This window comes from Tripterygium wilfordii, chromosome 21 (assembly GCF_013401445.1).
Source record: "Tripterygium wilfordii isolate XIE 37 chromosome 21, ASM1340144v1, whole genome shotgun sequence".
Lineage (NCBI taxonomy): Eukaryota > Viridiplantae > Streptophyta > Magnoliopsida > Celastrales > Celastraceae > Tripterygium > Tripterygium wilfordii.
In genome coordinates, this window is record NC_052252.1 from 2,116,438 (window position 1) to 2,128,994 (window position 12,557).

Sequence of the window (12,557 nt, forward strand, 5' to 3'; positions counted from 1 at the left end):
CTTAGTTAGTAGTCAATAGGACTTAGGAGACTTTAACTATAAAAACCAACATGTTTAATGTTTTCATTATCAATCAATTAATCAAAACATAAACCGAGATTTCTATCTTAAACCCCAGAGTTTTCTCTCAAACAATCTTGTTTTTAATTGTGTTAAGAACAGGGTATTCATCATTGGGTCCTAACTCCTAATCAAACAAAAGATCTTTGTGGATAGAATTTGTGGAGTGGCTACCTTCTATAGATCAATAATGGTTATCAAATCCAAAAAAAAAACACTGGTAGACAGACTGGACGTATGTCATTGGGATGGCTGAAGGGTATTAATAGTGATGTGGTTGAACAAGTGAAGCTAGCAGTCACTGCAAAATCCCCTGCACAGGAGAATGCCAAGAGTTGAAGCAAGGAACTTTCCATGTATGAACGATCCATCATCCATGCCTACTTTTTATATCGAAAATCGACTTTCAGTCAGTTTACATACACGACAGACTTCATTCTCATATATATCCTTGAGACCTTTTCCCCTACGAAGCGTGAGAGTAAGGCAGGGGAGGCAGCAAGTTGCTACATGATTGAAAGAGGTACATCCCTATGTACTGACCATTAGCAAATAAAATTAAATCTACTTGTCTTCGTCCATATTGTTGTTCTTCGTTCATAGCACCCATAAGATTTTGTTCACAAGTAGTAGTACTACTCAATATTTGAAAATCAAGATCATCATCAACAGTGTTAATCTACTCTCTCAAAGAGTACTTTGGCAATGTGGACATTCACGGTCTCAGGGTCGACAAAGGCAGTATAGTAGAATCTCTTTGCGACTGCGAGAAACGTTTTCTTGATGTCAGAGTCGATACCATCTGAGGAATTCGTCAGCACCAACTGCACTAGTCTTTGCATGTCATGCTCCAGTTCTCTGTTGTTTTGGAGCTCATGATGACCAAGACTATAGCAAACTTTGTTGGTGAGGCTGAAGAGTTGTTCATAGTTAGTATGTCCCATAAAGAGCTTCTCAGCGATCTTATGATCCGCCATGAGATTTATAGTTTGTATCACTAACTCTGCTTCTCCCAGCCATCTATCTCCTTCTTCTTGCCACTTTAGCAGCCACATTTTCCACTGTATAAACCCACATTACACATTATATTGTTCAGAATTACTACTTTTTTTACTATATATATATAGACACACACATTCACTAATTCTCAAAACTAGAACTCACAGAGTTGTGTAAATGGCGAGTAATGTCGTGATCATATGCCGCGAATGCATCCTGCGAAAACTGATCAATGGTTGCGAGTAGCATCTGAATAAGTTCTTGGGTCGTACCAATCTTATCTAACTTTCTGCATAGAAACATTAAAAGAAATAATAAATAACTTGAGAATTTGAATTCAAATGGTATGAAAATTGTATCAGTACCTTCCATTTATGTAGCCTCCCATAGGACTTGCACGTATCGAAAATTCAGTTGTGAAGGCTATCCTCTGCTCTGTGGAATTTCCAACCTCATTGAAATAAGATACTATAATTTCCAGCAAGATCGCAGTCTTAGCCCAGGCGAGGCGCTCCATCGACCTTTCTGGCTCAAATATACTGGCAGCAGCCATAAAATATGCACGGAGAAGGCATTCTCTGCTTATCCCAAAGTCTCTTGGTTTACATTCTTCATACCACCTGTGCAACCATATATCGCATAAATAAGGGAACATATAGTCATAGTCTCATAGATATATCTTAAAAGTTGAAAGTTTCTTACTTTTGTATACGGCCCCATTCGGTTCCATGCAATGCCTGGCAATAGTTGTAATCAAGCTTTGCTAGCTCTAGATACACATTGTTGTTAACGTAGGGCATCCTGAAATGATAAAATTTAGAGTTAATCCTTCAAAATTATCATCAACACTGGTTTAAATTTCATTGAAAAATATGTACTTTTGATCACCTGTAAAGGGCCTTGTCAAGCCACACATCATCTTCGCCGCCGTAGTGTTGAATGAAGAATCTTGCCTCCACTCTAGGCATGGATGCATACCACGGAACATCCAATGCGAACCCCACCTTCAATCACGCATAAATGGATAAATGTATGTTTGGGACTTGTGAAAGTGTTGCATTTCTGTTTTTTCAAGAGATTAAGCTTGGCTCTCTATCAAGATATCAAAATACATACCTCCCCTGGCAGATCCTTAGTTATGATCCACTTATCTAGGAGCTTATTAGCAGATCGTTTTTCTCCCAGGAATTTTTCTGTGAACTGCTTGGCCTCATCAAGAATCTTTTCTTCAGGAAACATCAACTGAGAAGCCCTGTACAGGTTATACATTACAGTGACTGTCGGATGCGATTGGCCTTCATAGCATATAAACTCGCATCCCTTCTTAAACTGCCTAAATGCATCTGCATATGTAATACAGCCATATATTTTAGATCACCTAATGTTATTTGAACATACATACACACACAAGCATCATGCATAATTGCATACCAGGGTGAACTTCATAGCCGTGCAATCTAAGCAACCTGAATCCCATGGCTGTATCGTCAACATCATGAACCCGTGAATTTCTTGTGCAGAAGATCCCATCTTTAGTCCAATACCTGAACAAAGAGTCTTCATGTAATTATATGCATCTGGGAAACATAATAATTTACCAACAAAATATGTCCTTACCTGTAAACATAGCTCATACATTCTCTAATCTCTGGCTGAAAAAATCTTGAGATTCCCAAGCGTTGTAGGCGATCAACCGCCCAATTGTGCTCAAACAAGTCGTAGGGGTAAACCGTTGGGGCTAAACAGTATTAGAGAATTTACACACCAAACACAAAACATTAGATAAGTAAGTAGTAACTGAAAAATATATACATTTGACACTTTAATTACCTCCACCATTGAATCTCTGGACCACGTAATTTAGATATCTCAAGCAGTTTTCGTCCTTAGTGTTGATGAATGCCATGGCAGTGGAGGATGGGGAGAACAAGAGTGAACCATCTTGACATTGTAGTTTTAGAAGCTTTGTCCAATCCAGGTCTGGTATTGCTTCCAAGCTATGGAGCAGTGTTGTGGGCACATTGTGCAATATGTCTTTTGGTATCCTATCCCACAACAAAAATCATTTAAAGATGCATGGCAGAACACTTATCTACGCGCGTGTGTGCTAAGAAATAGTTAGGAATTTACCTTTTGAGTTTCAGGTCTCTCTGGACGTAGATAGCTTGCAAGAATGGCGAATCATCAGGAACATCGATGCCTAATCTTCGAGCCATGTCAAGCAACACAGGGAAACCAAATTCAAAGCCAACAAGCATGTGCTCGGAATCGTCTTTTTCTAGCATGCTTATATTTTCTTTCAAAAAGGAGATTCCTATTATCCAAACAATATAAAAGAAATCAACAGATCATTATTCAGCTTTCAAAACCATGAAACCATCACAGTCAAGTTGGCTATGGCTGAAATGTAATACCTCTTTCGCATTTATCAGGGTGAACATTCCATGACTTGAGAGCAACAACACAAGCTAATGTATTGATTATTCGATCAAATGCTAAAAATACGCGACTGTCACCCCATGACCCGTCCGGTAGCTGATTCTCAGCAATCCAGAGCAGGCTAGATGGGAATTGAGGAGCACCATTGTTGTGAATGTCTTGTATGAGTGCAACCCAAGCAGTGTCATAAGCTGAAATGCTAATCTCTCCATCCTCCATTGAGCTCAACATGGACTTAATGATGTCAACATGTTCTTTAATCTGATTTCAAATTTTTCACAAAATAATTCACACCATAACCATGATCAAAACTCAGATTTTTCGCAATATAGGAGGCAAAGAAAAAATTAAAAAAAAAAAAGAAAAGAAAAGAATTGTCTATATCACCTTGACCACTTCCTCTTCCTTGTCGTCATCCTTCACAATCTCTGGCACACAGTATTCCTGTTTGGCATATAAGTCTTCTGTAAAAATAAGTATTATTAGTATACGTCCAAAATCCACCATAAACTCGCTATCATACCTGGAAGATAGATGACAAGACTAAACTGAGAATAAATGCCACTATGAAGAAATTTCATATGATCTAATAAAACCAGACCTCAAATCGCAGCACCCACCCTGCAAAACGCAAACCCAGAAGAGACCCCGCAACAGAATCCGACCAAACACTATCCCTAACACTCCGACTTCTCCTCATTTTTTACCGTTCAAAGTCAACATTTTCCCCAAATTTCTTTCTTTCTTTCTTTCTTCTCACACCCTCTCACTACAAGACGCAGATGTTGATCAACTTTCTTCCTCGGCTTGCTTGTCTAACAGAATAACGGATCATTGGCTGATCCATTATGTAAAAAGATACCCCAACTTAGGTTGACTTCGCATTGACCGTGCCTTTTTTTTGAGCTGGGCTCATAACACCCCATATCAATAGTCTTTGAAAACAGAGTATCTGTGCCGCAACAGAATGACGGCCCTAGTAAGTTGACGCCGACATTAATAGATCATGGGTCGGGTTTAGGCCTGCGGGTCAAATGGTGACCTCTATCCGTTTGACAGACAATTTTGTCAGTAATGCATATATGCTAGTAGATATGCTGGTAGCAGATATGTTGTCTGAATGATATATATTACGCATCAGCATACCTGGAGTGTGAGTCTTGCTTATAGCATTTCTTCCCTGTTGAATGTCAAAGTGAAGTCGTTTCTTCTTAGCACCGTGGCCACTTAGACCTACAACATTTTAAGGCAGTTGAAACAGTTGATAGTTAGATGCTTTTACTTCAAAAATACATTCATCATCATTATTTGTTAGAGAGCACTTGAACAAAAATATTACATGAAATAAGGGGAAAAAGTTCGAATCCTTCCTCACACTAAAGATAATAATAATGAATTTTCAAAAATTAATATTAGATTGCCGCCTTCTTTCATACAGAACAAGAAAAAGGAATCTATTTGATATCAAAAACAGGAAGAGGACAGTTGAAATCCCTCTTATCAGTTCATTTTGGACAAATCAGGCCCGCACAACATTGTTTTTTTGGGTCGTTTCAGTTAATGGCACTTGAGTTTAGAAAAGGCCTCGTAGATGTGTGTGAAGAGTTGGGCTTACTTATAAACCACTCGTATAAGTTATATTAGACAGATATGAGATTTAAGTACTCTTGACAAAGAATCATAATTTGATATGAAAACATAGGAAAAATAAGGAGAGAAAGGATTATCAACTTACAATGGAGACGCACCACCGGGGCATCGAGGAAGAAGGAAGAAGATTTTGGGATGGTGCAGTGGAGAGGGGAAGAGAAGACGTGGGTTGTTTGAGAGGAGTACATGATCACCTTTTTCATTAACAAACTATGCATATGCTCTAACTTGCGACCAAGCTTTGATATATATACATAGATACATATGTATGTGTGTAGAATTTTCAACTTGGTGTCATATATTATATGATATGTTTACAGGTGCAGGGGCGGAACCACCCTTGGGAGGCTGCCTCTTAAAAAAAATTAATAATAAAAATATGACAATTTGCTAAAAATAATTATAAACATTTTATCAAATTTATAAATATGAATTTTTTTCTTTTAATATTAACAAGTAATATATATATATATATATCTATCCAAAAAAATTTAATAATAAAATTTAGGAAAATTAAGGATAAGTCTCTCATTGGAAAGTTTTATTCCAATAAGGACACTCTTAAAAATTTTATTTGATAAAGTCCATATAGTTTGAACTAATATTCCAAGAAGAACAAAAAGTTAAATATATAGTTTTATTGTCTAAAATACCATTATCTTCATCCTCAAGCATGACACATGCCTCCTGCACATGATTCATCTTGGACTTCCGTTGGAAGCTTCATCTCGCCCGTTGTGGCTTATTCGAGAGTTTTATGGCATTTTTTAGTGATTTTTCAATCGAATTTTTGTTGTGTTCGAACTAGATCTATTCATACTCACCACGAGACTTGTAGATATTGTTGGTTTCCTTCGATTTGTCATCACATCATTATTTTCGATAGTTTCTGTGGTGATTTTCGTGGTTTTTTTGTTCTGATGTGAGATCTGTAGACTGTAGATGATATGTTATATGTTTCGATTAATTTGATATCCGTCATAATGTTATCTGTTTTGTTAAAATGTTATCTGTGCTTAATGAAATGTTATCTGTTTGATGTTCCAAAAAGACCAAAACCGATAACATATCAAAACAGATATAATATCTGCAGATTGATATTCGATTTTAGAAAAATATTGACAGATACAAAACATATATAATATTGACAGATACAAAACAAATATAATATTATATAAGAAACAAATATAATATCTACATATTCATATCCAATTTCAAATGGAAAAAGAAAGTTCGAAAAAGCAATAAACCTCAAAAGTGATGCGCCTTGATCTGTGGAGTTAATTAGAGGTGTCGATGGTCGTCGACGTTGGTCGTATTGGCCGGATCTAACTCTTTTTCATATGGTAACAGTGATTTCATGAAGCTTTTTCTGCGACTCAAGTGATTTTCTACTATTGGTGATGACTGGGCTTTGATCGGGCTGACCTAGAGCTTCATTTCGGTAGTTCGTTTGTCAAAAATGATGACCGGATGACCAACTTCCTATATGATGGCGCAAGGAAGAAGAAATGTGGGGGAAGAAGAAATGAAGGGAGGGTATTTTGATAAGTTGTTAGACTTTGTCTTTTTTTCTAAAGTTTTTTTTAAACCGTCTTTGTTGGAATACAACTTTAAATTTTGTTCTTATATGATAAAAATCCCTAAAATTTTTTGCCAACAAATTTATTATATAATATTATCAAAACATGATAACTCGATAAAAACAATTGTAAACGTTTTATCAAATTTATAGATATAGTTTTTTGCTTTTATATATTTTAATGTTAACAAATAATATATATAGAATCCCAAAAAAAAAATTGGTGAGCCCCTGTATATACCTGATTTGTTGGCATTTGGGTTCCATTTGTTACTAGTCCTTTTCATACTAGACAGTAATATTGAAGACTTTTCAATTGAAAGTAAGAATAAATTTCACAATCACTAAATATTTTAGATTCATTCATGCATGCATTTGCAGAGTTTCACATTCAACATTGCCCGCCATCGTTAGTACCTTTAGTCTAGTCTAGGGGTTGAATATTATTCATATGCGTAAATATATAATACTCCTCCTCTCCTTGACTAAAAGAAAAGCCAAAGGAATATTGATGTGAGCATTAGAGTGTGTTTGGATTGAGGGATTTGGGGGAAGGGAAGAGAAGGGAGGGGAGGGGAAGAGAAGGGAGGGGAGGGGAAGGGGTACTATTTTTCCCTCTCCCATGTTTGGATAGATAAAAAAAAAGAAGCAAGGAAAATTTGTTTAATTTACTAATTTATCCTTATTTTTATGTTAAACTATTATGTACAAGGGTAAAATAGATATTTAACTTACAAATGACTTAATTAGTAATCCCTTCCCTCCAAATGACTCCATTTTGGAAGAAAAAATTTTAACAAAAATTTAATGAAAACTTCCTCCCAAATCCCCTCAAATCCCTCCCCTTAATTTTTAATAAATTATCCAAACAAGGTAATTGGAAGGAAACTCTATTTCTCTTCCTTTCCCTTCCCTCCAAATTTCTCAATCCAAACACGCTCTTAGTCTTTTTTAAATTAAATTGCCGGGTGACGAGAGAATGACCCCAAGTTCAATCATTCACGTCAATACACTGTGGGAAAAAAATTTATGTTCTAATGTTTGGTATACATAATTCTTTTTTAGGATTGAGAATGAGAATGAAAGGTTGAATGATCAAATTGCCCTTTAATTGTAAGCTTATATTGTATAATAAAATATATTTATTTCATCATCATATAGTCTAATTTTACAGATATTAAAATGCAATATGATTAAATTTTATTTATTAAATTAAAAATATGATTTTCACATTTATATTATATTATTTTTATAATATATTCCAATATTTATAATATTATGATTATAATTATCAAATTAAAATCTAATAATTATTACATTATCATTATTTAATTATTATAATATAAGTATATTATAAGTAACAAGTTGGGAAAACACATCATTCGACATGTGTTGATAGAAGGATATTATTATATTACAAGTTGATCAGCCCACGCAAAGCTCAACTGCTCAAATATAAAATATCACTACTTGTCGTTGTAGGACTCCACCACTTTGAAATTTAGAGCAAACATTTTATTATCGGTTACATTAAAGTCACGTTTGGTTGAGGCGTTCACCATGAATGAAATAATGGGGAATCACCATTCCTACTCCCACCATTTATTGTTTTGTGTGGACCTTATAGAGCCATATGTAGACGTAATAGGCACCTGTGGTTTTTTATGAGGAAAATGTATATTTGAGTTTAATGGGACTTGGGAGTGCAATATGGTCAAGATGGGTGTAAGAAAAATGAATGTTGAATAGTTTGGATGGCAAGATCATCAGCTACTCTGATGAGAAGACTGTCCATTTCTTATAATTCCTGTATTTACCTAGAAGAAGTCCCTGTCTCCATCACTTCTTTGTATTTGCCTGAATGCTTCTCTGACGTTTTTTAATGGAATTTTCCTTTCAAAAGAAAAAATGGTTTGGATGGATGGAAAGGACTAGTGGAGGAGTAGATGCTCCATTTCATACTTCTCCTTTTCAGGGACGCCAGAGCTAGAAATTAGTTGTTCAACCATGACGTCAACGTAAGACTAATTGAATATGTTTAGATAAAACATGGCGGTTTAAAGTTTAGGGAAAACAAAGTGTTTGATAAGTTTAAACTCAACTCTTTTATATTGTAGAGAGCTCTTTTAAGTATAAAATCGTATAGGTCTTCAGTCCCAAAGTGAACAATATATCTACAAGTTATTTGTGTTGAATTTTTTTACATGATATTGGAACAAGAACATAAAGTAAGAATGCATATGTATCCATGATTAAAAATTCTATATTTGAGTTGGATTTTCTTATATGGTATCGAAACAGGACCCAACTTGATATTGAGTACACTTAATTACCTCCCACGTCTCTAATGGCGTGATAGTGACCAGCCCACGCGTACGTGATGATTCGATGGGTTCATGGATTAGCCAACCCAGGAACATGTTCCACCTTATGGGCTTTCGGATTGTTCAACCTATAAGTTAGGATAAAAAAGAAGTCTCACATCGAAAAATTGAGAGAAAATAAGATGTTTTATGAATTAAGATTCAACTTCACTCAGTAGTTGATATGTCTCTTTTGAGGACAAAATAATGTCGGTCTTGAGACGCAAAACAACTGACACCACCTCTCCAATTTTTTAAGAGGAGATGACAAGATAATCAACTTTCTACTTTAATTTATTGTCTCAAGACCCAACTAAATCAAATTGGAGACAATTTTATAAATAAACGTACGTCGTCCACCATTATGACTGTTAATTATTTTTCTTATATATAAATAAACGTGTGCCCACAGTCATGACTAATTCTTACACTCTGATTTTAAAACATGCATGCACTCATCAGCAATTTAACTTGTTCTGGTTTAGTCAAGATCGTCCAACTTTATACTTTGATTAATTGTCTCACCACCCAATCCAATTAGTCATATTTTATAAATAAACCCCGTCCACACATTATGACTATAATTCTTACTTATATTTATTTGAAAGACACTCATTAGTGATTTTATTTATCCTGGTTTGGTGGGACTAATAGTTCCATGTGGCAAAATCATGCACGGTTTGATAAGTTCAATGAATGGACCCTCTCTGTAGAAAATATAAAATTCTGGCAGGTGGACAAGTTTGTCCTAAACTGGTCTCATGTGCTGACAAGTCACATCTTAATTACAGCCAAATCATAAATTAAAATGATAAACAATTAAAGATCGTGTGTATAATGTTAATGATAAGGTTCAAATCCAACTCCCGTTTAAAAAAAGAAGTCACATCTTAGCAATTGCTGCCAGCAAAAAAAGTCACATCTTAGCCATTGCTGCCAGCAATTATATATATTTTTTTTAATGACAAACAAAGAGACAAAAAATACCAACTACAAATCACACCGACCAAAACAATGATCCGGGAGATCGCATCCACTATACAATCAATATTACAACTCTGAAAGTCTGTGATTGGAAATGTTATCTGAAAGTCTCAAGGTAGCGGCTCAAGATCTTCAACAGTCTGCTTTGATTTTTATTGTCTCTCCAGTCAATCCAATTAGTCACATTTTTATAAACAAACGTCGTCCATCAACGTTATGTCTATAATTCTTACTTTATTCTATCTCAAGACGCTCATGAGTCATTTAATTTCTCCTGGTTTAGTACGACTAATAGTGAGGGTTGTAATACAACCATCTCATATGTTAGGTGAGAGGGACTTTATGCGCTGCCCCCGATTTTTTTCTTTTTGGTTTTATATATTCACTAATTAACATTATGATACGATGACAATTGTTTTTTTTTTTTTTGAATTATTACACAATAAACGGATTGGATTAAGAATTCGATCAATTCATTTTTAATTTTTTCCATCTTATAAAAAACTACCTCTTTGTGATTAATCTTTTTTTGGGCTAAGAGAACATGTATGATGTATCATCATCATTTGTAAGGTCATTCATCATTTGGGCTTACTTATTCAGTGGGGTTTGTAGTTTATTAATGTATTGTTCTACGTTTAGATTATGTAACTATTCTTTTATTGTAATAAGGGGACATGTATGATCATCATTAATTGAGTCATTCATCTTTTGGACTTACTTATGTAGTTGAGCCCGTAATTTATTAATGTATGGTTTTAAGTCCAAATTATGTAATGAGAACTACGAGTAACTCAGATGACACTTATATGTATGGTATCTCATAAAGATCTCGTGTTCGAGCCTCTTCTATCCCCTCACCCGATAATTAAAAAAAGTTCAATAACTAATTTTATATTAGGCTAAGAGGACATGTATTGAGTGTCCCACTTAATACAATTTATATATAAATATAATTTATTATTTTTTAAAAAAAGCTATCATGAAATTTTTTAAAGCCACCTTGTTGGAAAATCATGCACGGTTTGACTAGTTTAATGAATGGACCCTCTCTATTGAAAACAAAAATAAAATAAAATAAAAAATTCTCCAATCGACAGTTTTTCAATAAATACCGCAATGATTCAAAATATTTTCTTTTAGACATCAACACTAACGGTCAATTTACGGGTCAATCTAGTTTTTTTTTCTTTTTTTAAATTGGTAAAATAATAATAGCTGTTTTCAGAGTAATGTGCACATCACTTTCCGATGATCTAGTACCAACGATTTGTGTCGGGACTGATACATTAGAGCATGCAATGCCGGGTCAATATCATATCTTACCTACTTACCCGTAGACGAGACTGAGTCTAAATCTATGTTTAAGTCTAAAATACAAAAAAGAAATGGGAAATCATTAGAAAGAGATGTATTCTCAAACTATTTTTGTAAATCGTTGAACGATATCTTGGGGGATTACAATCTTAAATAAATAGAAAACTGAATCCGTAATAAATAAGAAAATAGAAACAAAGGAAATCACAAAAATTAGAAGTATTCAAAAATGATAAAATGTTAACTCGAAGGAGTTCTACCAAGAGCTCATTGGAAAGATAAAATTAGTATTATAATCTATATTTTTTTATAAATCCTAAATATAATTAAGGAGATCTACCAAGAGCTAAAACATAAGTCGCTGAAATTTATTTGGAAAAAAAATTTGTATATGAAACATCACATTAAAACATACACTTTCATATCATCTTCTACCTCAAGCCCCTCTCTCTTTGAAACTAACATCTCTCTCTTCTCTACCTCACATCCCTTTCCCTCTTCAATATTAGATTCTCTCTCTTCAATCTTTCTTTTATGTCACGGTGGGCAAAGTTAAGCGGGAATCCGGAGGTAAATTTTTTCAGAATTATCTATTAATTATTATTTGAAAGTATAAAAAATACTAAAAATCAAAATTTTATAAAATATGATAAGTAATAATTGTCACATGTCTTCTTGTTTCAATCATGATTTTTCATAACGGTGGACGTTTAAATTGAATATTTGAGGAGGTCTTTTATATAAATTATCATATAACTAAGGTTATTAAAAAAAAATTGAGGTAGTTTCGCCCCTGGCAGCGGTTAAAGATGAATTTGAGTCAAATTTGATGTGTTTGACGTTGTCTTTTCATCCAATATGTTGAATGACTTGTTTGGATGAAAAGTATTAGATGATCCATTTTTCAAAATTCTCTTTTCTTCCGCAATGATTCTTAACTTTAAGACTAATTGCCACAATGAGGTTTGAATGTAAACGTTTTTCAACAATGTCCACCATCTTTACTATAACTTAAGATGACAAGATTTTCAGATTGTTTATACCTATAACCTTGCTAGGACAAATAGAGAACAATATCATTTCGCATACATTGTTATAATAAGGATTCAAATGGTCTAATTAGTGATGGTTGGTCAATTTACGGAATCTACAAGTCAATCTGC

General features: G+C 34.3%; 1 protein-coding gene across 3 annotated transcripts; it reads right to left on the bottom strand.

Annotated features, from left to right (window-relative positions):
* Nucleotides 1-415: 415 nt before the first annotated feature.
* Nucleotides 416-5,389, bottom strand: LOC119989499 ((-)-kolavenyl diphosphate synthase TPS14, chloroplastic-like). 3 transcript variants are annotated; one of them, XM_038835078.1, is made up of 14 exons: nucleotides 5,234-5,389; nucleotides 4,645-4,731; nucleotides 3,886-3,959; nucleotides 3,474-3,759; nucleotides 3,190-3,373; nucleotides 2,890-3,104; nucleotides 2,677-2,797; nucleotides 2,491-2,603; nucleotides 2,176-2,402; nucleotides 1,948-2,063; nucleotides 1,762-1,860; nucleotides 1,425-1,679; nucleotides 1,225-1,348; nucleotides 416-1,121 (listed from the first exon to the last, which is right to left on the bottom strand). In XM_038835078.1, exons 1-14 carry the CDS (start codon nucleotides 5,364-5,366, stop codon nucleotides 735-737), a joined length of 2,421 nt encoding a protein of 806 aa, XP_038691006.1. In that variant the 5' UTR covers nucleotides 5,367-5,389; the 3' UTR covers nucleotides 416-734. The 3 variants fall into 3 exon arrangements, with proteins under 3 accessions (XP_038691006.1, XP_038691005.1, XP_038691007.1); XM_038835077.1 differs by having other exon boundaries at nucleotides 3,886-3,962; XM_038835079.1 differs by lacking the exons at nucleotides 4,645-4,731; nucleotides 5,234-5,389 and adding an exon at nucleotides 4,100-4,541 and having other exon boundaries at nucleotides 3,886-3,962.
* Nucleotides 5,390-12,557: the final 7,168 nt, after the last annotated feature.